The sequence below is a fragment of the Mytilus trossulus genome, chromosome 9, assembly GCF_036588685.1.
Source record: "Mytilus trossulus isolate FHL-02 chromosome 9, PNRI_Mtr1.1.1.hap1, whole genome shotgun sequence".
In the NCBI taxonomy this organism is placed as follows: Eukaryota; Metazoa; Mollusca; class Bivalvia; order Mytilida; family Mytilidae; genus Mytilus; species Mytilus trossulus.
In genome coordinates, this window is record NC_086381.1 from 73,926,167 (window position 1) to 73,950,273 (window position 24,107).

Below are 24,107 nucleotides of genomic sequence, written 5' to 3' on the forward strand. Positions count from 1 at the left end.
TGTTAACATTATTAATAAGTACAGCCAATAAGATTTTCTTTATCCATAATAGTTCTAATTTCAGCCATGACAGCCATCTTGGTTGCTGGATCTCAACAAAATTTACTATGATTAAAACACCTTTAAGATCAATAGTGTAAAGTTTGGTTTGCATTAGTTAAGTAGCTTGGCAGGAGAAGAACTTTAAAAAAAACAAACAAGAATGTGTTCACGGTACACGTATGCCCCATCCCCACTATCATTTTCTATGTTCAGTGGACTGTTAAAATGGGGTAAAAGCTCTAGAAAGAAAATATCAAAGGGAACATGTGTACTAAGTTTCAAGTTGATTGGACTTCAACTTTAACTTCATCAAAAACTACCTCGACCAAAAAATTAAACCTGAAGCGGGACAGCCAGACAAACAGATGAACAGACGGAAAGACAGACAGACGAATGAATGGAAGCACAGACCAAAAAACATAATGCCCATAAATAGGGGAAAAAAAGGTTTATATGTGACATATTCCATGATAAAAAAGTGATGGCAATATCTCAATAGAGCCTGTGGGCCTCTTGAGCCAAAACATAATTTAAAAATTAAAAAAAAGTTTAAGCTTCTTTTTTAAATGAGTGATGTGATGTCTAACATGCAGTGTTTAAGTTATTTCCATTCTTTTTAAAATCACAATACTGAAAAGTCATTCAATAATTGATCATAAAACCAAAGTAATTTTGTTGCATAAACTGAAATATATTTTGGAATTGTGGAATAAATTTACGAAAAGTTTGCATAATTTCAAATGTAAAGTTTTCAGTCAAAGGCTTGGTTAATGCACAGCTTTGTGTGCTACCTTCAAAATTAGAGAATCAGTCTTTGAAATAGTATTTTGCTTATCATAAATAGTAAACATTATCAATCATATGCTATCTTAAAGTAAATACACAATTAACGGGCCCCCTTTAGAAATAGGAGAATAGATTAAAGAAAAGTAAGGGGCATAATCTTAAATTAATGTCTAATAGGAGAATAGATTAAAGAAAAGTAAGGGGCATAATCTTAAATCAATGTCTAATAGAAGAATAGATTAAAGAAAAGTAAGGGGCATAATCTTAAATCAATGTCTAATAGAAGAATAGATTAAAGAAAAGTAAGGGGCATAATCTTAAATCAATGTCTAATAGGAGCATAGATTAAAGAAAAGTAAGGGGCATAATCTTAAATCAATGTCTAATAGGAGAATAGATTAAAGAAAAGTAAGGGGCATAATCTTAAATCAATGTCTAATAGGAGAATAGATTAAAGAAAAGTAAGGGGCATAATCTTAAATCAATGTCTAATAGGAGAATAGATTAAAGAAAAGTAAGGGGCATAATCTTAAATCAATGTCTAATAGGAGAATAGATTAAAGAAAAGTAAGGGGCATAATCTTAAATCAATGTCTAATAGGAGAATAGATTAAAGAAAAGTAAGGGGCATAATCTTAAATCAATGTCTAATAGGAGAATAGATTAAAGAAAAGTAAGGGGCATAATCTTAAATCAATGTCTTATAGGAGAATAGATTAAAGAAAAGTAAGGGGCATAATCTTAAATCAATGTCTAATAGCAGAATAGATTAAAGAAAAGTAAGGGGCATAATCTTAAATCAATGTCTAATAGGAGAATAGATTAAAGAAAAGTAAGGGGCATAATCTTAAATCAATGTCTAATAGGAGAATAGATTAAAGAAAAGTAAGGGGCATAATCTTAAATCAATGTCTAATAGGAGAATAGATTAAAGAAAAGTAAGGGGCATAATCTTAAATCAATGTCTAATAGGAGAATAGATTAAAGAAAAGTAAGGGGCATAATCTTAAATCAATGTCTAATAGGAGAATAGATTAAAGAAAAGTAAGGGGCATAATCTTAAATCAATGTCTAATAGGAGAATAGATTAAAGAAAAGTAAGGGGCATAATCTTAAATATCTCTATCAAATGTTTAATGGTATTTGTAAACAATGATTCTAGTTCGAAAAACGTTGAAAATATGAAAATGACTTTATTATTGTCTGATTGCCATAGTAACATGCTGTAACTCACCACGGGTTGTTATCAAATCCATGTCTGAAAGATGTTTTGTTTCATTGAAAAAATATGAATGTCATCCTTAATCATTAACAAGTTTGTTTCCCTTGCTGCATTTTTAACTGTTAAAAAATTTGTATTTAAGTGAGAGAAAAAATAAGTGCACATTTAAACTAAAGAATTTAACAACTAAAAAGGTATACCAGGACAAAGGGAGTAAAATTAGGGCCATTTTTAGACCCCTAAAATGCAAAAAAAATATCTGATCATCTTTTAGGCTCATATTCTAGATTTCAAACAAATACTATTTAGTATCAAAAGCAAGAACATTTAATAACCCTTCAGGAACACAATTTAACATAAAATATTTAATTATATCTGGAAAACTAATGTCTTGTGAATGGTTTGTTCTCAATAGTTTTCAAGTTGGTACTTACTTCAACCTTTTAATTTTTTTTTTATTCAAGAGTCACTGATTGGTCTTGTGTAGACAAAATGCAAGTTTTCTGTTCAAATTAAGCCTGGTATAGTTAGTGGTTTATTTTGAAGGATTTTTTTTGATAGATATATAATTCTTTTTTAGTTTCTTATTCAAAAGATGACAAATGTGTCCCTATCATTATACCTTCTACTTTCTCAATACTGGTTTTTAAAAATATTTCCCTCTAAATAAAAAAAAAGAAAATATTGTTGTTGTTATATTACTTTTTTTTTAGAAACTAAACAGTCAGCAATATCAAACAACATAGAAAGCAAGAACGTAAATTTGCAAAAAAAGCAAAAAACTCAATGAATGCTATGCATAGACCACAAATGACAGGATGTAAGCCAAGGGAGACAAGCATGTTATGATTAACTTACCAGCTGTATTGTAGGGGTATATATCTACTGACAGCTTGTGTATTGTAACCTGCATAGCTCCGCCTTCTATTTGTTTATTGTGGTCGGCACCATGAACTGTAAAAGATATCCATTATATTAAATATTTCCTTATAAACAAATTTTTACATTTCAAGTATTGATTTGGCCATATGTTTAAACTGTCTAGTAGGGAATATGAAATAAGTTTCATTAAACACTACCATAAGAAGTATTTTAGGATAGTTGAACTTTAAGCGAGGTCAAAATCAAAGGCTTTCCATACTCAAATTCATATCAGCATGTATTTTTAACAACACTCAAGATTGTTATCTAAAGCTATGTGCATAAAATTTGCATCTGCAACTTGACAAAACCAACAAAATCAAGACAAACTATCTAGTGATCTGTATTACAAGTAAATAATTAAAGTGAAATAAATACACTTTCTAACAAGGGAGATAATCCAGCCTTTACTTTTCTGTAAACAAAAATGATTCTTATAGATTTAATTTATATATAACTTAATTGATGCTCAATAAAATATTGCAAAAAGAAAGAATTCACAGTTATCAAGAAAAACAGTATTGAGATTCATAAATTATTTGAACCTGAATCTGGTGAGCTGTCATCACAAAGGTGAAGGTCAATCCTGCTGGTGATCAGGTGGTATGATGTCGTCTGCACATCAAACCTACTGAAGTGTGCAGACGTCTGCTGAGGCTGTTGTACAGCTGGTGTATTCCCAGCATGACCTTGTCTCTGTAAACAAAATAATCAGTTACTTTGGAGTTTTTCTTTAATTTTTTTTCAGTATCTACTGATTTTGTATTTAGAATTCACTATTCAATTTTTTATTCTGCAGTGCTATCAAAATATTTCTTTTTTTTAATAATAACTTTATATTTTTGAAAAACGGACTTTGTTTTTAAAATATTGCTGTTATGGACACCATCTATTTAACATTGATACAAATTTGTAGAGAAAGTCTAATTGTATAAAATAAATAACTGTGTCACATTATCAATTTGATGAACATAGTTTATATCTAATTATTAATACATTTTGTACATGATAAAAATCTGGAGGATAAAAGATTTTCACACAAACTACAAAATATAAAAGACCCAGGAAATAGCAGCACTATGCAAGAAAAGTAGGACCAATAGGTGAAAAACTTTTGTAAAACAATTTTTACTAACATTCTACGTTCACAGGAAAATCTTTAATTAGTAACATTTTGTTTGGTTGAGTGAGGAGAGGATGTTAACATTAACAGATCTTTATAATTTGCAAGTTATATGAATAAAAAAAAGATTTGTTCACTCTAAACTATAGAGAAAATATTTTTAAGGGGACAACATTTTTTTTATCTATCACCTGTAGTTTTTCAGCAGCTAAGTTTTTACTTTGTCTTCTTGATTTTTCTATTGTTTCCTTCAGTGAGTTGGCATATAATACTGCAGCCTTTAATTGTGTGTCCGTTAACACCCATAAGAGGTCATCTAAATATAGCATCAGTCTGGTCGATATAATGGAACAATCTGCAATATAAAAGGTAAAATTATCTGCAGGACTTTTTAAAATTTCAACTTCAAGTAACATTTTTTTTAACAGTAAGTTTATTGGTTCAGGGGAGACAACTCAAATGGACTTTTCTAATGTGTGATTTGTTGAGTTACAAGCCTCAGCAATAGATGTCATTTTCAAACCTGGAAAATGCAAGTAAATATATTTATATAGAGAATAATACATGGCAAAATCTGTATCATATGTCGTATCATCCCAAGACATCAATATCAGCCCAAGGGCCTTTAGGCCTGAGGGATGATATTGGTCGAGGGTGATACTGCATGTGATACGGATTTTGCCATGTATTATACGCTTTATCATATATTTCAACAAAGAAGAGTATTATATTATATGAACTGTTTTCTGATCCATAGCACTGGGTTACCTTCAGATCTACTTTTGTCTTGTTTCAAAGGTCTTAAAAGAACTGCTCAATTACTTATCTGAAGCACCTGGGTTACCTTACAATTTGCGTGCTGTTGTTTTAAAAATCTTTTATTTATTATTGTATTTATTTGTGTGTTTTGTATTTTTTATAGTTGCAGTAGGGGTTGGATAAAGGATATGCCATAAAGGGTAAGGGTGTGATAAAGGGTATGCGATAAATGGTGCACATCAAAGTTGCGCGATATGGATTAAACAGCAGGCTATTTATCAAATATGCAAAACTTCTGTATTTACTACTAAACATATGATAAATATATATATATCCCAGATAAAAATGGCAATATTTTTAAGATCTAGGTTTTATATAATAAGAATTTAAAACATAGTGGCGAAAGCCTAATGTTTGTTACAAATTTTCAATACCACATATCAGATAAGGTAATTTCAATGATGCCAAAGCACATCTTCAACACAGAGCCTAAGCTTAAACCCAAGCAAGGTATATAAGGCCAGGACGGTCAGATTAGTGACAAAAATTTAATTACTGTTTACATAGACAAATCTAAATGCCTATTTTAACCTACCACTTAATTTTTTCTTGATAGCAATTCTGATTTTTGATTGGTTGGCTATAAATCTGAGGGGTGTGGTTACAAACTGTTCACTAGATTCTCCTTCAACTGCTGTGGCTTCAATTCGTGTCGTCTGCCATTCAACTTCTTTGAATAATAGAATTTCTCCTCTATCTGGATCTTTTAACTTGGTGTTGCCAAGGTGACTAGTCTTTTGCCACGTTGGTGTAACACTTCCTACTTGCACTCTGGATAACTTTAGAAACAAAATATATCACATGTTTGAAACTATTTGTAAATAAAAGTTTCCTTTTTTTGCTCTGATGACTAATCTATTTTTTTTAAAGTTATTTTGCAATTCATTCCAACCTTTTGCTCTCTGATTTAAACTAAGAAATACCTTATTTCAAAATTATAAGTTCAACTATTTTAGATCATTGATAAATCTACTGTGAAAAATTTTTCTTGTATGCTTTATTTACCACTGTAAAGAAGAACAGGAAAGAGCTGACAAAAGTCAGTTAAGAAAAAAATAGAAATCTCAGAAGAGTTTTCGATGAACTACCAACAAATAACATGGAGTTTGGTTGTTTTGCAATCTAGTCTTTATTTTTATCTCTTTGTGTATTGTGGTTTCTTCACTGTATTTGTGTAAACTGACATTTTATTTGTAATTAATAAACAGAAATGTGTGTATACTATAACAAGAAACTATAATATAAAACTAAATCAGAACAAGCTAACGGTATGCAAGTGTAAATAAATAGTTACCTGTAATGTAGCATTGAACTGACGTGAAATAAACTTGACAGACACAGAATTTATCTGGACATAGATGCCATCAATAACTCTATCAACAAAGCCATATTTTCCTCCAGACCTGAAAAAAGTAAATCATAGAAAAATTTGTTTTGTTTACATTGTTTTAGATCAGTTTCCATTTTTTAATCAGGAATTATGCTTTTTGAAACAATAATTCGTCAAACCAATAACTCCAGTTATGGAAAGGTATAAGTGTTCAATGTGTAAAATGTCTACCTTTTATGAAAAATAAAATATTTTGAAATAACACCTACCTTAACTAAACTGGATTATTTATAATTTTTGTTTGTCAAGTCATACCACATTTTCTTTTTTGCTTTTTTTTCTTCTTACATGTATTAGACAAAAATGGACCAAAAATTTAAAGGTCTGAATTTGGTATCAAACTAAATGAAAAAAAAGAATTAGATAGTCTAGATTAAAACATCTTAATTGGTTAATCGACCAGATAATGAATTGGCTTTTGTTTAAATATCATACCTATAGCTAGCTAAATGAGCTGGATTACTCGGCGGTCTTGGTTCTTCACAAGTTTCAATTTCTAAAATTACTTCATCCAGATACTGCAATCAGAAGTAGAAAGAATATAACAGGCTATTATTTGAACTTGGAATTATTTTTAATTATGGAATTAGTATTACATTTTAGAAAGATATTCCTTTTTTCACTCATTGTCATATAAAAAAATATGTATTTGAAATAAACAAGTATCAATTTAAATTTATTTTTTTTAAATTATGGAGTTTGCTTGATTTCTTGTTATTGAAATTTTTAATTAATTCCAAGTTCAAATAAAAGCCTGTTATATATATATATGAGAGTATACAGTGTATCCCAAACTCTGTCTGACTGACAAAATGTCAGACAAAAAATCATTTTGTCAGACAGAATGTTTAGGAATTTTTGGTTGAATATATAGAAGAAAAATTCAAATTTCTTTTTCAGCCTAAAACAGTTTGGCACAGACTGGTATAGTTAGTGAATAGGTACAATATTTGAAAATCAAATTCCAAAATGACAACATTACTATGAAAAGTTAGAACGACTTTGATTGAAATAAAGTCTGCAAATCTGACGTCATTTGTAAATTTTTTAGCCGAGGTGATGTGGTATCTTTGCTAACAGCACTAGTAGCACGATTTCAGTTTGAAACGGTCATTTTGGTCTGATCACATCTTGATTGACTGGATTTACCGCTAGAGGAAATCGTCGAGACATTTTAGACCGTTAAGACTGCGTTACGATCGATAGCCGCATCAGGTAAATCAGTTCGTTAAGGCATGTCCAGACGGAAAAGACTGAATCGTCTAGCGGGCTGTTTAGACTCGTTAAGACAGTGTCAGACCAAAACAGACCATGGATACAAAATTACGTTCAAAATTTTCAGACCCTGTTTAGATCCGTTCAGTATATCGGTTTGATACCACGAGTTGCGCCCCTTCTAATCGATAATGCATTTTAGATTAATATACATGTATTTTAATATAATTATAATTTGAAGTATATTTTGGTTAATTAAAAGATAAATAAGGATTAAATCTTCTGTTGATTCTTTATTTCTTTTCTTGTTTTGTTGAGGAACTACTAAATTATTCGTCTATATAATTGTTAATTTTTTAATAAATGTTAGTTTATATGAATATATATATTGATAATTAAATGCAAGGACGTATGTTTATTGTATACACACCAAAATGTATGCCATCAATTTAACCTTAAAATGGGAACACCGGTGAAAATGTCTTTCGTATTTGAAGATTAAAAAGTAACAGAAAATCCTAAACGTTACCTTAAAAAGTTAAGGAAATGTTGTATGATTGCCAATGAGACAATCCACAGAAATGCAACGGAGGCAAATTAACACATGCATATTTTTGTTTTATGTATTACAGTTGCTTTAATTCGTTATCTGTTGATATATGTCATAGTTTACCGTGGAAGCTGTTGCTTTTTTATGTTTTTTTCGTGCGAGTTAATACTCTATTAAACTTGGAAAAAAATATTCTCGACATCCGGAAATTCAAAAAAAAGACTTCCCGAATCCCGAAAGCTGATCATGATACTGCATTCAGTCTCTGTCGGGACTGTGTTAAAGTATCACCGTATAAAAATGTTCATTCAAACAATGTTGTATCCTTATAAAATTTATTTTCTAATTCATATAATATGTAGATTAGACCGTTGGTTTTCCCGTTTGAATGGTTTTACACTAGTAATTTTGGGGCCCTTTATAGCTTGTTGTTCGGTGTGAGCCAAGGCTCCGTGTTGAAGGCCGTACTTTAACCTATAATGGTTTAATTTTTAAATTGTTATTTGGATGGAGAGTTGTATCATTGGCACTCACACCACATCTTCCTATATCTATAGTACTTAGTATATATGTATGGCGTTAATTTAAAAAAAAATCTGTGTTAGTTAAAATGGTCCAGTTCAATGGCACGTGCTAGTAATCAACCGGGTCAACAGGTAACAAAATCAATGATCCATAACGTAAGAAAGAACATGCCTATTATATTTTACAATTACTCTCATCATCATTCTTAATAAAAAGGTGCCGTAGGGCTAAACGTTAATAAAGAACTAATGAATTTGTGTATACACGTATTTAAATAGTGATGTCTGACCGTCAGTTTTTAATATACATGTCTTTGTTTTTCTTATATTGAACAAAATAACGAATTTGAATCTATTATACGTTAAGGGTTCTTACAATGTCATATGTCTAAACACTAAAAGACCATGCAAAATATTTGAGCGCCGTAGGGAAAATCATTAAAAAACATGTACTGTTCGGAAGTTTGTTTACTATTCAAAAGAAACTTTTCGCTTCTCTACTTGTATAGTTTAGAGATTATTCCTTTAAATTATGTCAGTTACTTAGTATATAAAGTAGTGTGTATCATTGTATTCTATTTATTTGGCTATAATTGTATAATTATAATATACATTTTGTATTTCACAACTATATATACTATAAGTTGTATATATAGTGTGATTGATTGTTGGTTGTTTAAAGTCCAGTGGCAAATACTTCATGCATATTCAGGACCAGCTGTAAGTTTATGACATATATGGAACTCACTGGTGTAGTTTTCACGTGTTAACATGGATAAAAGAATAATTATTTTTTAAAATATCGAAACATCAGGGAGGAAAGGCGCATGGATTCCCCGCACTTATCAGTTCTTTTCTCTGTTTTGTGTTAAAAAAAATAATGGTTTCTTTTCGATTTTTTTTATATATGTTTTTAATATTTACGATAACTGTGGTGTATACCTGCTGTCAGACGAAAGAAACATATGTGCCCTCTAAAAAAAATTATGGATTTTTTGCTTTTGCATTGACGTTTAACACACAACTTTAATTACTTACTGTGATATGTATGTAGAAATTCTGGAGTACTGGAAAATGAAGGATGCAAATCCAACTGACCAAGCTTTGAATTAAAATGGTCATTATATAACCACACAAATAAAAGAACAAGTGTAAGTGTTGGAATGACATATACAATATATCACCAGGTGCATTGTCAGAGAATTATAAATTTTGATTTTACTTTGGTAACTAGACACAATTGAAGAGAGGCAGCCCAATCTTTTCTTCTTTGTGTTACGAGTACACATAAACTGATCTTAGTTATTTCGTGAAGCATTTCCTTTAAATGATAAAATCGCGCGTGATTATCTAACAAATACTCACAGTGCAGTGTACTGCAATCAGGCGCGGATCCAGCCATATTAAAAAAAGGGGGTCCCAACCCAGAGTAAAAGGGGGGGGCCAAGTATATGCTCTATTCAAATGCATTGATCGGCCAAAAAAAGGGGGTCCAACCCCCGGAACCCCCCTGGATCCACCGAGACAAATTATATCAAATTATAGAGCGGTCTAACGGCTCCAACTCAAAATTTGAACCATTCTATGTTGGGGGTTGGGGTTACCATTTAGTTCGAAAGCTCAAAGTATACAAGCTGTTTCACCCTTTTTATTGTGATGATTGGGAATTTTCATTAAAGGGAAACTTCGCAAAAAAATCAAAAATTGATATTATGTTCATTCTGTATAAAAATGCTCAAATGCATGAATATTAAAGTTTAATTCTGCTAGATAAGAGATCACCATCGATTTTGAATTTAGAGTATCAATTCTCTCCGGTCGGCCATTTTGTTACCTTCTCCGCTTTGCACCCAAGATATGTCTAAGGAACAAAACTACAGACACCCGATGTAGTCGTAATTGCGTGTCGATATCTTGTCAATCGTACGGTTGTTTTATCCGACTAGTTAACTATACAAACTATGTTGATACGGAAAAATCTTATCTTTTTTTTTTAATAACCATGATCTGTTATTTTTAACAATAATGATAATATTGGAATAAGTTAAATAGTAAAAATTATGTGACACGTCCAGGTATTCAGGCGATTTCCTGTCGAGCTTGCAAATTCATGCATCGTTTCACGTCTTAGGGTATTGGTCAGTGTCAACGGCCTGTAACTTATAACTTTCCATTTTGAACTATTAGGTGTATAACGGGAAAAAAGTCACAGGAAAAAAGTCACAATATCCCTAGGAAATAAAGTCACAGGAAAAAAAGTCACAAGAAAAAAAGTCGCAGGAAAAAAAGTCACAATTTGTTTAAGTAAACTTATTTGTCAGAAATATGTTGGAATGCATGTGAAAAAGTCACTATGTACATGTATGCAATAAATAATTAAACTGTAGTTTTCGAAAGCATTGAAAAAGTCAATATATATTTGTATCGGATTAATTTTTTAAAACTATAAAGGAATTATATACGTGATATATATACTAATAAAAGTGTATCTGAATAAATCATTTTCTTTTTTTCAAAATTGACTTTTTTAACTAACAGGGAAAACTGATTGTGTCCTTTTATTTAATATTGAGCATAAGTTGTATTTCATTGATATGGCTTCCTACCAAGACAAGAAATAAAAGGTCTACAAAGGGGGGAGGTGCCACAAGAAGCCACACATCAATATCAACAGTCCCTAGATATATATGTATAAAATGCTAAGCTATTATTAATGGCAATGAGTTGTTTGTTTAACACTAAATTACAGAATACTTATCTTTATAAAAATCCAAAAAACATGTGGTCAAGTTATATACTGAACTTCTAACTTTTATTAAAATTAGGGGAAATTGTTGCTGTTAAACTCACATCTCTAAGAGATATAAAACAAAAATAATTACATCAAATCTTTGAAAACATGTATCAATCTAGTACACCAGCATGAACATGTTCCATTTAAATGATTTGCAATTTATATCTAAATTTCCAAAGCTAGTCGTATAAAATGAATTAACAAATGTCTATTTCCAAACAAATATCTATTGGGAATGTTTCGCTAATATATCCATATATATTATATGTGCGGCCTTATGACCATTTCCATAAGAAAAAAAATACAAATTGGGAATGTTTCTCCTGTTAATACATGTATGTGCAGACCCTATGACTATTTCATGCAAAAAATATATATTTCCTGTGACTTTTTTTCCCGTGACTTTTTTTCCTGTGACTTTTTTTCCTACATTCGTATAATATGCATCTCTATCTTGTGTGTCCGAAAGTGATATTATATATACTAGTCATTACTAATATGACCCGACAATTGTTCGTTCAAAGTTCACACTTAGGATTTTGTATATTTTTATAATATTTGCTTTTTATCAATTATTCCGAGTCCTCATTGCGTTTTAATAATTTATTAGTTTATTGTATTTTACGCTATTCAAAAGTTACTTGTATTTTACACTTAACTATAATCCTTTCATTCAGATTAATTATCAAAGATTTATATCCGTCTTTATGATAAAAGGTTCTGTAAGAAAGAATATACCGGTAGATAAATTGACACTAAGTGATAACTGCCGAAAGCCATTCTTGACAAAGCATGTTTTTAATCTGTAATCCCCGCTTTCGGCAAAACGCGAATTAATTATTTAATAAAAAGATATTTGATTGGTTCCTTTTCCGTATATCAATCAGTCTTTTGAATTTGTATTTTATATTTGTTTTTATGTTGTTATTCAGTTATGTTTTGATATTTGAAATATATGGACGTGAAATAAATATGTAAACTTTCCAGCGACTTGGACTTTATCTAAACTACCGCTAGTTTCCCCAGAAACTAATGAACATGACAGAGGTGACCAACAACCTGGTCATAAGGTGGATTAGTTTATTGTATTTTACGCTATTCAAAAGTTACTTGTATTTTACACTTAACTATAATCCTTTCATTCAGATTAATTATCAAAGATTTATATCCGTCTTTATGATAAAAGGTTCTGTAAGAAAGAATATAGATAAATTGACACTAAGTGATAACTGCCGAAAGCCATTCTTGACAAAGCATGTTTTTAATCTGTAATCCCCGCTTTCGGCAAAACGCGAATTAATTATTTAATAAAAAGATATTTGATTGGTTCCTTTTCCGTATATCAATCAGTCTTTTGAATTTGTATTTTATATTTGTTTTTATGTTGTTATTCAGTTATGTTTTGATATTTGAAATATATGGACGTGAAATAAATATGTAAACTTTCCAGCGACTTGGACTTTATCTAAACTACCGCTAGTTTCCCCCGAAACTAATGAACATGACAGAGGTGACCAACAACCTGGTCATACTAAACTCATACGCTTGTTTATGAATAACATTTCTGATGTAAAGAAAATTATTTATAAAAATATAGATAATACCTAAAAATAAACAACAGATTTGATGAAATAAAAATCTATATACATATTTTTTGTCAATGGTGAAGGACAGATCAGACTTTACCAGAAATTTTGATTAAAAAAATTGTACGCACTTGTCGACCATTCGTATATACGCCAGGATAAAAAGTTACGGAACTATAGCGCAAATTCAAATATATACATGTATACATTGTACATAAGAAAGAAACATACATTTTGTGTGAATTGGGGTAAAAGTTTTGTTACATGTAGTAGACTAGTCCACGTATGCCAACAGTATGTAATCATCAAATGTCGAAAGACTATTGTATACCAAAAGAAGAAGAAGAGATTTAAATACAGGTCGATATAAAACTTTCTTTGGCTCATTTATGGACATTTATATATCAATTAGATTGTTCTCGAATAAAGGAAGAAATTCGTCATCATCACAATTGTTCCGACATACATGTTATATGTACGCAACTGGACGTACACTAATAATCCATAAGGGATGTGAATATTTTCCAGGAAAACTATAGAGTATCCAAGTTTCAAATCAATTTCGGGATTTATTTTCTTTCTTGATATTTAATGACAGCAATTTAAAGAACAAACTGCTTGTCCGCTTTATGGGTATTCTTGCCAGTTGAAACAGACTTATAACATTAAACAATAGGGAAAGATGACATTAAATTCGTTCTGGTTTTTTTTATACATTGTTGGTCAAGTAGTTAAAGTATTATATATAGTTGGGCCCGATATAGTTACGGTGTGAGACTATTCTGTTAAAGACATTCCCGATTATGTATACATTTTTTCACACTTGAAAAGCATATATGTTCGTAAATTTCGACGGGGGGATTAAGGGGGGCAGGGGGTTGCCCCCTTTTTGGGAAAACATTTGGTTACTTTTATAGAATCACTGGAGCGGGCCCCCTCTTAGGCAGTTATTGGGCCCTACTTATGAAAATTTCTAAATCCGCGAGTGGATACTCAGTACCACAGAGGTCAAACAATGCACATTTGGGTAATTGTACACGACATGCATGCTACAATTCATGTTTGATGATCTTAGACCCTTTGGACCTCTATGTGGGCTATTTCGGTAACTTGGCAAAAGATCCCTAAACTGGATACACGGTTAGATTCAGCATGTCAGAGAACCCCAAATATCCATAAGGACTTTTGTCTATAAATTTGAAGACCACAAACTTGAAAAAGGGACCAAAAATATGAAAATGCATGCATGGGATACATTTGTTATTGAAGGCATGACTGTAACAATATGATGAAGATAAATAAATATCTTATTCTGGGGTATCATTGGGGGGGGGGGGGTCTGATACCTGATCCCGCTTACTGCTTTGTCAGATTCCCGTATCCCGCTTATACTATGCAGATCTGATTTTTTGAAATTTTCCGTGTCCTGCTATACTTTATTTCTCGTTTTCACGACACAATCATTAAACTTTCACGTGTCACGCTTACAAAAACAATCGGCAATTCAGCGTCACGCTTATACCCCAACGCGACTCACTATTCTACTCTTTTCTGACTCATATTAAGCCCATTATAAATATATCAAAAAAGTGTGTTTTTATCCCTTTTTGTCCCGTTTCGTTTCGGTTTGAGCCATAGATAGATAAGATGTCGTATGTGACAATGAGACAACTCTCCATCCGAGTCACAATTTATAATAGTATATAATAAAAATAAGTCAAAATACGGTCTTCAACATGGAGTCTTGGCTGACACCGAACAGCAAATTATAAAGGGCCCCAGTGTAAAACCTTTTAAACGGGAAAACCAACGATTCAATCTATATCAAGATGTACGTAATTAGTGGTGAAGTGTCATGGAAATGGATAAAAAAAATACAAGGATATGGAAATGGATAAAAAAAATACAAGGATATGGAAATGGATAAAAAAAAACAAGGATAAAGATCCCTATACGATTTATAAGAAATTAAATGGAATACATTTGAAATAAATGAAATTTCTATTGAATTTATTTAGAGTGTTTTAAACCCAAACTTTCCTCCATGTGTTAAATTTTATCAAATCCGTCTCTTACTTAATCTATTGTTTGAGCAAGTCGGCTAAATTAAGGCGTTACAGCTAGTTTCCTAATGGATGTAAAGCAAAACTTTGGTTTATTTGCTTGCTTTGTTTGTATAATTGTTTATACAAATTTTGTTAATAAGATTGACATCTTTAAACAATATGTATCGGCATAGTTTAACCTGTATTTATATAATTATTATATTTGAATTAAATTTGGTGTTATCATAATGATTGTACAATAAAAAAAAAACCAAAGCAAGCACGCTAACTTAAGCCTTGCTTTACATCATTTCATCATTTAATTTATAAGTGCACTTGAATTGTTTAGGTTTTATGTGGTTTGCAATTGAAGGATGGAAGAGTTATCATTGATATGTTCATAATTATAAATTTATAGTTAACAAAATTTTGTATTTTTGAAACACTAAGGCTTTTTATCTCAGGAATAGATAACCTTACGGAGGATGAAATTGGGAAAACTTTTAGGTATGTTGGTCCTCAATTCTCTTCAACTTCGTACTTTATTTTGCCTTTTTTTAATTTTTTGATTCGAGCGCACTAGTCTAATGAGCCTTTTTTTAAGACGAAACGCAAGTCTTCCGTAAATATTAAATTGAAATCCTGGTTAACATAACCATCGTGTCATTAGAGAGAAAATTCTTCGATTAAAACACACTCGGGAATAGCAAGAAAGTTCACAAAAAGAGTATTGGGAACTTTACTGATTTTTTTTATCATATATATTTCTGATAGTTTTTCCGACCTATTAACATATTTTCAAACTTGAAAGGAGACCTCTTTCAGCGGCACGAGCCTGGAACATGTACATGTGACAGTTTTAAGTAATAGCTATATAAATATAAAAGAGAAGATGTGGTATGATTGCGAATGAGACAACTGTCCACAAGAGACCAAAATGACACAGACATTTACAACTATATGTCACCGTACGGCCGTCAACATTGAGCAAAGCCCATACCGCATAGTCAGCTATAAAATGCATGTCAAAGATACTAGTATTAGAATTATTAGAATCAAAGGTTAAAGTACTTACAAAATATGTCATCTTGTAGAATGTGATTTCACAAATTTATTATTTTCAAATTCGCAGTCCAAGTCAACGTTAAATCGGTTACACATATTTTTCATGTTATAAATCCATTCCAACAATATCATTTTAAACACACACTAGCTTGCCTTTTCATTAATTTGAATAATACAAATTCAGCTAAATTTTGTTTATTCCCATCAACAGAGATTTCTCACACTCATCCCAGACGTTAATAATACTCATGCACTTCAATTTATATTAAACAATTTATTGATACGGATGACTACGCTTTAAAAGTACGGTTACATCAGGGTGTAAAAAAATGTGAATTTGTTATTAATTGAATTAAAAGATAGATTAAACGGTAGCCTTAATAGTGAAAAGAACTAATTTTTTGAAGACTCGCCTAAATGTTTGTTGCATAGATGTATTTGACCCCAACAATTTTATTTAGGTCATGCTGTATTAAAATTATATTTATAGAATCATTTATTTGAAAATACCGCATACATCTGCTCACCGTTTGAATATAGAAACTTGTCGATTTTAAAATATTGAGAGATATCAAAAATTTTGTAATATGTGTGATTAAACAAGTATTTGGAGATGAATATCATTTTATTTTAGTATGTGAAAAGTATAATGAGTTTTCTAAAGAAATTTATCAAACCATATTGTTGAAGAAAACCGTCGAATCTTAGACTTTTTAGACGATCAATACATTTGAATAGGGACATATAGTTCGTCCCTTTTTTTGATGCTCGGTTGTGACCCCGTTTTAAAGTAGCTGGATGCTCACCAGTATCTGTTCATTATGTAAAGCAACTTAACAATTAAAGGGAAATTTTTATTTTTGACTGTGAAGGCACAAAATTAAATTCATTTGAAAATGTGTTATATTTGAATATACTGTGCTGTACTGTTATATAAATGGGTATACTTACTTATATGAATATTTGACTAATATAAATATATTTCACTGATGTAATTGAATATTTGTAATAATTATTTTCTGTAAGTTGTATTGCTTACAAATAAAAGTTTTATATTATTAATAAAATAAATATTATGACTTTCCTTTTTTCATTGGATGACCATGCAGTGGTGTTGCAACGCCAAAGAACTGATAATAGAAATCTATTTTAATTTGATACATAGGACAATGAATCTTAACAAAAGGTTCTATAAATTCAATTGTGAAAAAAAATCACAATACCGTGCATTAACTCAACAACCGTTCATCGACAAATATAACTTGATATTCATTGAAATGAATACAAGATAACAGTTATTATAAAAGCAGGGCAGCCTTAAATTCTAATAGTTTTGTCAAAATAGATTCAAAGTTTTACCGATGCAACGATATTTTTATATATTTTGAGTTGAAATGGCCTAGCGATAGTCTGATCACTTCGAATCATGTAAGCTATCTATTATAAATCTATGAGGAGTTTCATGAAAAATGGGGGGGGGGGGGTTGAAGTCTCACTTTAAATATATATATAAAAAAAAAGATCGAGATGTGGTACGATTGCCAAAGAGACAACTCTCTAAAAGCACGAAAAGAGATTAACTTTACTGAAACAGAAATTAACATCTATAGCCACGTACGGCCTTCAACAATTTGAAAAATTCATACGTTAAATTCCCTTTTATATTCAGTATAATTCCATAAAGTTATTATATAAGTTATATTATGATAAAAAAGGCTGTAAAAAATGATTGAGAGTTGACGAATATCATTATATCATGACATGTAAAGCGTTGGATGTAGCTATAGATAGACAGACATTTTATACTGGATAATTGCTGCAAATTTTATATCAAATGAATCGCTTTCACGTTCTATACTATTCTGTACTATATATATACTTAATCATGTTTTTTAATGTTCAATCTCTGAATTGAGACAGCACTATCGGTCATCTTATATAAAAAAAAATCTATTATACTCTTAAATAAGCAGCGTGTAATGAATATATTCACCCATCCCGTCCCGTGTGCAAATAGGATGAATATGAAGGATCCTGAGTGCACATTGTAAGTCCTGAGTGCACTAAGGAGGTCATTACCGGTGTTTAGACGTACCCCAAATAAAAATTTGGATTTTTGTTCAAAATTAGCGCACATGCAATGCACCACCTCTTCGGAGTCCTCCAAAAAGGTAAAATTCCCCTGTATTAGTATTTCTGGTGTATGAAATTCATTGTGTATATTATCCGTTCCATCTACAATATACGCGGAAGTGACACGGCCGGGTATTGTAAAGCTGTTGAGGGACTTTAAATGTCAAATTCATATCCCTGGGCGAAGAAATTACTGGTTTGTGAAAACTTATATTAGTGTGTTACCTTGGTTCTGGTCTTTCACGCTGTCAGAATGAAAGGTTGAGCAACTTTTGTGGGTTATAAATGAAAAAAGAGAAGACCGTAAAAAAAATTAAGAGAACAGAAAATGAGCTTTACAAACGTGTCTCTAACGATAAAAACAATGTAGATTATTTAGATCATTCGAACTTGTGTAAATAATGGATATTAAGTTGTTAAGACTATTTCATATAATTGTTTTTATTTATTGTATTTACAAATTTTATACAAACTTATGACGATTGATCATTCAGACCGTGACCTTTTGCATAGACACCTGTTTCTTGTTGAAGAATAAACATGCGCTCTTGATTCATCTATGTTTTTTGTCGTTTGGTTGCTGTCAAATTGAAATATATCCCACATCTCCTGTAGTATATGTTCCGTTTGATTACTTTAAAATCAGTTTATAAGTATTTTTATTGAAAGGGTTATTTGCATGAGTATAGACCAATTCAATACTAATATATACTTATATATATATATATGATATTATGAACCTCATTAATTTCGATCTAAACAAGATAATTATAAAGAGATCGATATTTTAAACAGTCTTAATAAATTCCAACGATCACAAATCTAATCTAAATTCGATTTCAATTATTTCGTGATTCTAAAATACGTTTTTTTTTGCGAATTCCGTACACTTTCCTTTTAATTTCTAGCATTATTAAAATCGTAATTTTTGTATCCTTGCTATCCTTGCTAAATCTTTTGCTGTACACAGCTAGTGAATAAGTCTAAATGTCCGTACAGTGTATAGTAAGATCTCTTTTCCACACATGGACATTTCATAAGTATAGAAAGTTCGCTATAGTGTTCCATCATGGTCTTAGTGCAGTTTCGAGACCTTAGTGCACCACGGCGGCCAAGGTTGTTTTTAGACGCACCGTTAAGTCCCTGTCACACCATTGCAACAACGTCCTTTTATGATATTTTTTTTTAAATTGCTAGGACCATGATACTAATAGTAAAATATTTCACTTTTAAATAGTAATTGTTATGAATGATAATAGTTTATACATGTATGTATGCTGTCTCAGTTTTTAAATAGTTATTTGGTATAATATGGTGTCACGTAAGTCATTTTTGGACAGGATATTGTTTGTTTCATAGTATATGTATATTCTGCACGAATATTTTTTATCGCTACCATTACATGTATAAAAAACTAAACTATGTTGACCTTATGTGATCGCACACAAGACAGCTGATTGGATAAGTGTGATGAATTGTTACGCCTACATAAAACTGATATCCAATCGAATGCCAGCAGACACCTGTCAGTAAAAACTTTGTAAAAAATTGCAAGCGTTGATGGTTAGAGATTTATTTGTGTATTCGATATATTTGAAAAATAAGTTAGATAGACACTATTCGTTTTCCCTTTTTTTCAGCTGGATTTCAATAACTGTTTTTACACTTTTTTTATGTAACAGAAAGGTATTTGAATAAAAGCGCACCACATGTAATGGAGATTTACAAGCATTTGATATAGCGACTTGTGTTTTCGGAACGTCATATTTTCAATAATTCACAGACTTTTGCAATAATATTTAACCTTTATTTTTTAACGAACGCCTCTAAATCTGGTATGTATGAAAGTTATAAATGATTTTTGGATTATAGACACAATAAAAAAAATATGGAAATCAAATTCACAAGTCTGACAAAAATGAACGGACAATGCTATGACAATAAACAGAAAACGACAAAAGACATACATAGTACTGTTATAGTTTTTCCCTGTCTTAAATTTACAATAACTTAAATGAAATTTATATAGAAAACATGAAAAGTTAAATGATAATGCATATTATTTACAATATTAAAGAAAAGTAACATCAACAATTTAATAAATTAAACATATTTAGATAAACATATTTAGATTACGTTTTCAAGTGTTAATCCCGACATCCGTAATTTTTAAGGGTATACAAATTATCTGTAACGTCAAGTTGACACATTTTCCCCCACGGCACCAGTCTGTAATTGCATAAATATTTATTTACAATCACTTGTAAACCATTAAATATAAAGTTTTTGATGTGTATATTCAATGAATAATTATTAAATATAATTTCGGCAACCACGGTTTGCGCAGCAGTATGACTTTGAACCACTTATGTTTTTTTTAATATAGAAAATGTTAAATAATTAAATAGGAAGAGGTATGAATTAGAATTGATTATTTTCTTTATTAAATTAAAACATGGCAGACTTTTAGTTAACATAAACCGTCTTCTTTTTAATTTTAATTTTATTCTTAAAAGGGGAGCAACCCCTGATAAACACTGGGAAAGTTTTACCCGTTTTCTGCCCAAATTAATAAAATCTGAACACGACTAAACACGGTCTGACAACATCTTAACGTAATTTTGTATCCATGGTCTGTTTCGGTCTGACACTGGCGTAACGGATCTTAACAGCTCGCTAGGAGATTCAGTCTTGATAATCTTGACATGCCTTAACGGACTGATTTACCTGATGTGACTATCGATCGTAACGGAGTCTTAAACGGTCTAAAAAGTCTCGACGATTTCCTCTAGCGGTAAATACAGTCAATCAAGATGTGATCAGACCAAAATGACCGTTTCAGACTGAAATCGTGCTACTAGTGCAGACAAGTAAGATGCTAATTAAAAAACTTTGTTCATTAAATAACTGTGTTTTATTAATCCTCTACACTTCATCATCGTAATAAGCAAGATGCTAGATTTATTAGCTTCATACAATGTAATTGATATTTACCATCTTTTTGTGTCTATGAGAAATATGAATCACATTTGTTGAAGTTTGTATCCATTTTTTGAAATGTTGATTTTAGAAATTGATTATCATTACCAGTTTTCACATTTAAGGGCATACAATACAGTTTAGATCCTGTATTTACAAGTTCGTGAAAATTTGCATATAGGCTATTTCTAACCTGATTAAATCAAATATGTAACAAAAAACCTCCATGTGCTACTTTTTGAGTAAAATGAGGTTGAAATTTGTATATTTGCTCAAAATTCAGATTTGTGGCCGTAATTTCTTTTTTGAAAGAAAAGATAAAAGATAAACACAAATTGTTTTTTGTTAAATAATCGGTAATTTCTGTAGTTTATAAGTAGTCTAAAAAAATTTGCAATTTTTATTCAGAAATAACTCATATTTATCAAATGTTCATGAATTGAGGAAAATACGTCATTTTTTGCTGCATGTTTATCAAAATAAAAAAAAATCCTCTATTTACAGTTTTATAAAATTTGGGTCACATAATCTCCCTGCAAAATGAAACAAATTGCTGTTTTGAAAAATAAGGGTCCATGAACTCGTTTTCAAATTAAATCAGTTTGAATGATAAAAATCAGTCGAAAATGCATCTTTTCCCTATATGTCACAGTTTGACGTCGCGAAAATAACATTTTATGTTAGCAACGTCATAACCTCCTCTGTAACTGTATCGTATGCCCTTAAGGCATCTCTGACAGCTGAACTTATATGTACATGTATTTGAAAATAAGATATTCTTACCTTTTATAGCTGACTATTCGGTATGGGCTTTGCTCATTGTTGAAGGTCGTATGGAGACCTACACTTGTTAATGTTGTGTCATTTTGGTCTTTTGTGGATAGTTGTCTCATTGGCAATCATACCACATCTTCTTTTTTATATTTACAGCTGATTTCAACCTTTCTTTTGTAGAAAATGTGGTTATTACTAATGGTCATAGCGTTGTCTTTTGTGTTGTTTGACTGTTGACTCCTTGGCTTTTCTTTTTTTAATCAGATTTCTTGTATTGTATAATTTTTTGTCTCCCAAATACTATCATTGCAAGAGAAGGACATATTTTGTTTATAAAGGAATTGTTTTATTTATTGCATATAAACATGATGTATATTCAATAAATAAAATTTCAAACAAAACTTAGCATACAGATATAAATTACTTTTCTTACCAGACATATTGGTTTGGATTTTAAGTTTGTCCACTGGATCTGAAATGTTAAAATATAACAATATCATTTTTTATACATGAATGTGTAAAAAAAAAGTATGTTCATTCATTTAAAATGTACATTTAGATGACATGTGACAGATGTATATAATTTAAAGTCATTAGCAATAAAAGCAAGAAAGCTAGCTTGATATTTTTTTTTTCTACTAACAATTAGGATAATAATATTTTTATTATGTTTTGCATTTTTTTAAATAAAATATACAATCAATAGCTTCAAAGTGGTATCTATGTTTATCTTCTGTATATAATATGTCAGCAATTCCAAACAGTTAAAAGGAATCCTAAAGAGAGATTTAATACATCTTTTGAAGATTTTTGCTAGCTTTGCAAGTAATAAAGCTTTGGATGAGACATGAAATTCACAGATTAACCCCCTAAAAAGGAATAGTCAACCATATTGCTCATTACACTCTCCTTAGTCATGTTAATAAAATATACATATGGATTAACATTTTTGTTTAATTAAGGCCTCCAATTTTCAGAATCTTAAATCCAAATCTGGCTGCACAGATAAACCTTACATATTAATTAATGAACCATTTGTCAAAATGCACTTATAGTGATTAGTTATATACACATAAAAAAGAAGATGTGGTATGATTGCCAATGAGACAACTATCCACAAAAGACCAAAATGACACAAACATTAACAACTTTAGGTCACTGTACGGCCTTCAACAATGAGCAAAGGTCATACAGCATAGTCAGCTATTAAAGGCCCCGATAAGACAATGTAAAACAATTCAAACGAGAAAACTAACGGCCTTAATTTTGTAAAATAAATGAACGAAAAACAAATATGTAAAACATAAAAAAGCGACATGTACATCAAATAACCATACATTACATGTACATGTCTTAAAATGCATTTTGTACTGACCTTAATTGACACTTTATTACACACAGCTCGTTTTAATCTCATCCATGTTGGAAGATCCAACAATTCCATTAAAATGGCTTCATCTAATTCAAGGTTAGATAACTCTCCCTCACCCTTAAGTGTACTAAGGTTGATCTTGTCAGGAGATAAATTCTTTGTAAATCTGTAAAAAACAACATGCATAAAGTCTTTTTAAGCTTATCATCTTTTAGGAGAGCCGTGATGTCATGGATGTAGTGGTTAGCACATATGATTACTAACACAAAGGTTCCTGGTTTGATACCCATTCCAGGGAGAATATTTCAGGGTCTGATTTTTCAGCTCGCCCTTGACACCATTTGTGAGTATGGTTTTGAGAAACGATGACAGTCTGTCTGATAAATGGTTGACCTGTGTTAAGAGAGAGCAATATGTCTTGCACATAAAAGACATCCTTGTAGATTTAAAAATTAAAAAAAAGAGCAGGCTAATGCTACTACAAAGCAACACATGCACCCACATAGTGGAAAGGGATTAATATTAGTTGTTAGAGCTTGTTTTACATTGAATCCATTGTAAATAAATATGTTTAACCTATGTTTGTAAAATAATAAATGGGGTTGTCTCCCTTGACTTAAGTAACTTAAGTCTGGTTGGTCATTCTATACAACTGTCAATTCCTATCATCATGTTCATGCCTAATGTCACAATGTGATTAAAAAATGCAAGAAAATTGTTTTCAATTACAAACTAAATACATGTACATTGTAATTCTTAAACAAACA

General features: G+C 30.7%; 1 protein-coding gene across 1 annotated transcript in view; it reads right to left on the bottom strand.

Moving 5' to 3' along the window:
* LOC134683398 (bridge-like lipid transfer protein family member 3B) overlaps positions 1–24,107 on the bottom strand; it is a 55,360-nt gene that overhangs the window by 29,573 nt on the left and 1,680 nt on the right. Inside the window, exons 2-9 of the mRNA XM_063542680.1 lie at positions 23,344–23,506; positions 22,402–22,440; positions 6,739–6,821; positions 6,208–6,316; positions 5,449–5,692; positions 4,286–4,449; positions 3,517–3,667; positions 2,909–3,004 (exon numbers count right to left, since the gene is read on the bottom strand). Coding sequence (XP_063398750.1) covers positions 2,909–3,004; positions 3,517–3,667; positions 4,286–4,449; positions 5,449–5,692; positions 6,208–6,316; positions 6,739–6,821; positions 22,402–22,440; positions 23,344–23,506 — 1,049 coding nt within the window. The remainder of the gene's footprint in view (positions 1–2,908; positions 3,005–3,516; positions 3,668–4,285; positions 4,450–5,448; positions 5,693–6,207; positions 6,317–6,738; positions 6,822–22,401; positions 22,441–23,343; positions 23,507–24,107) is intronic.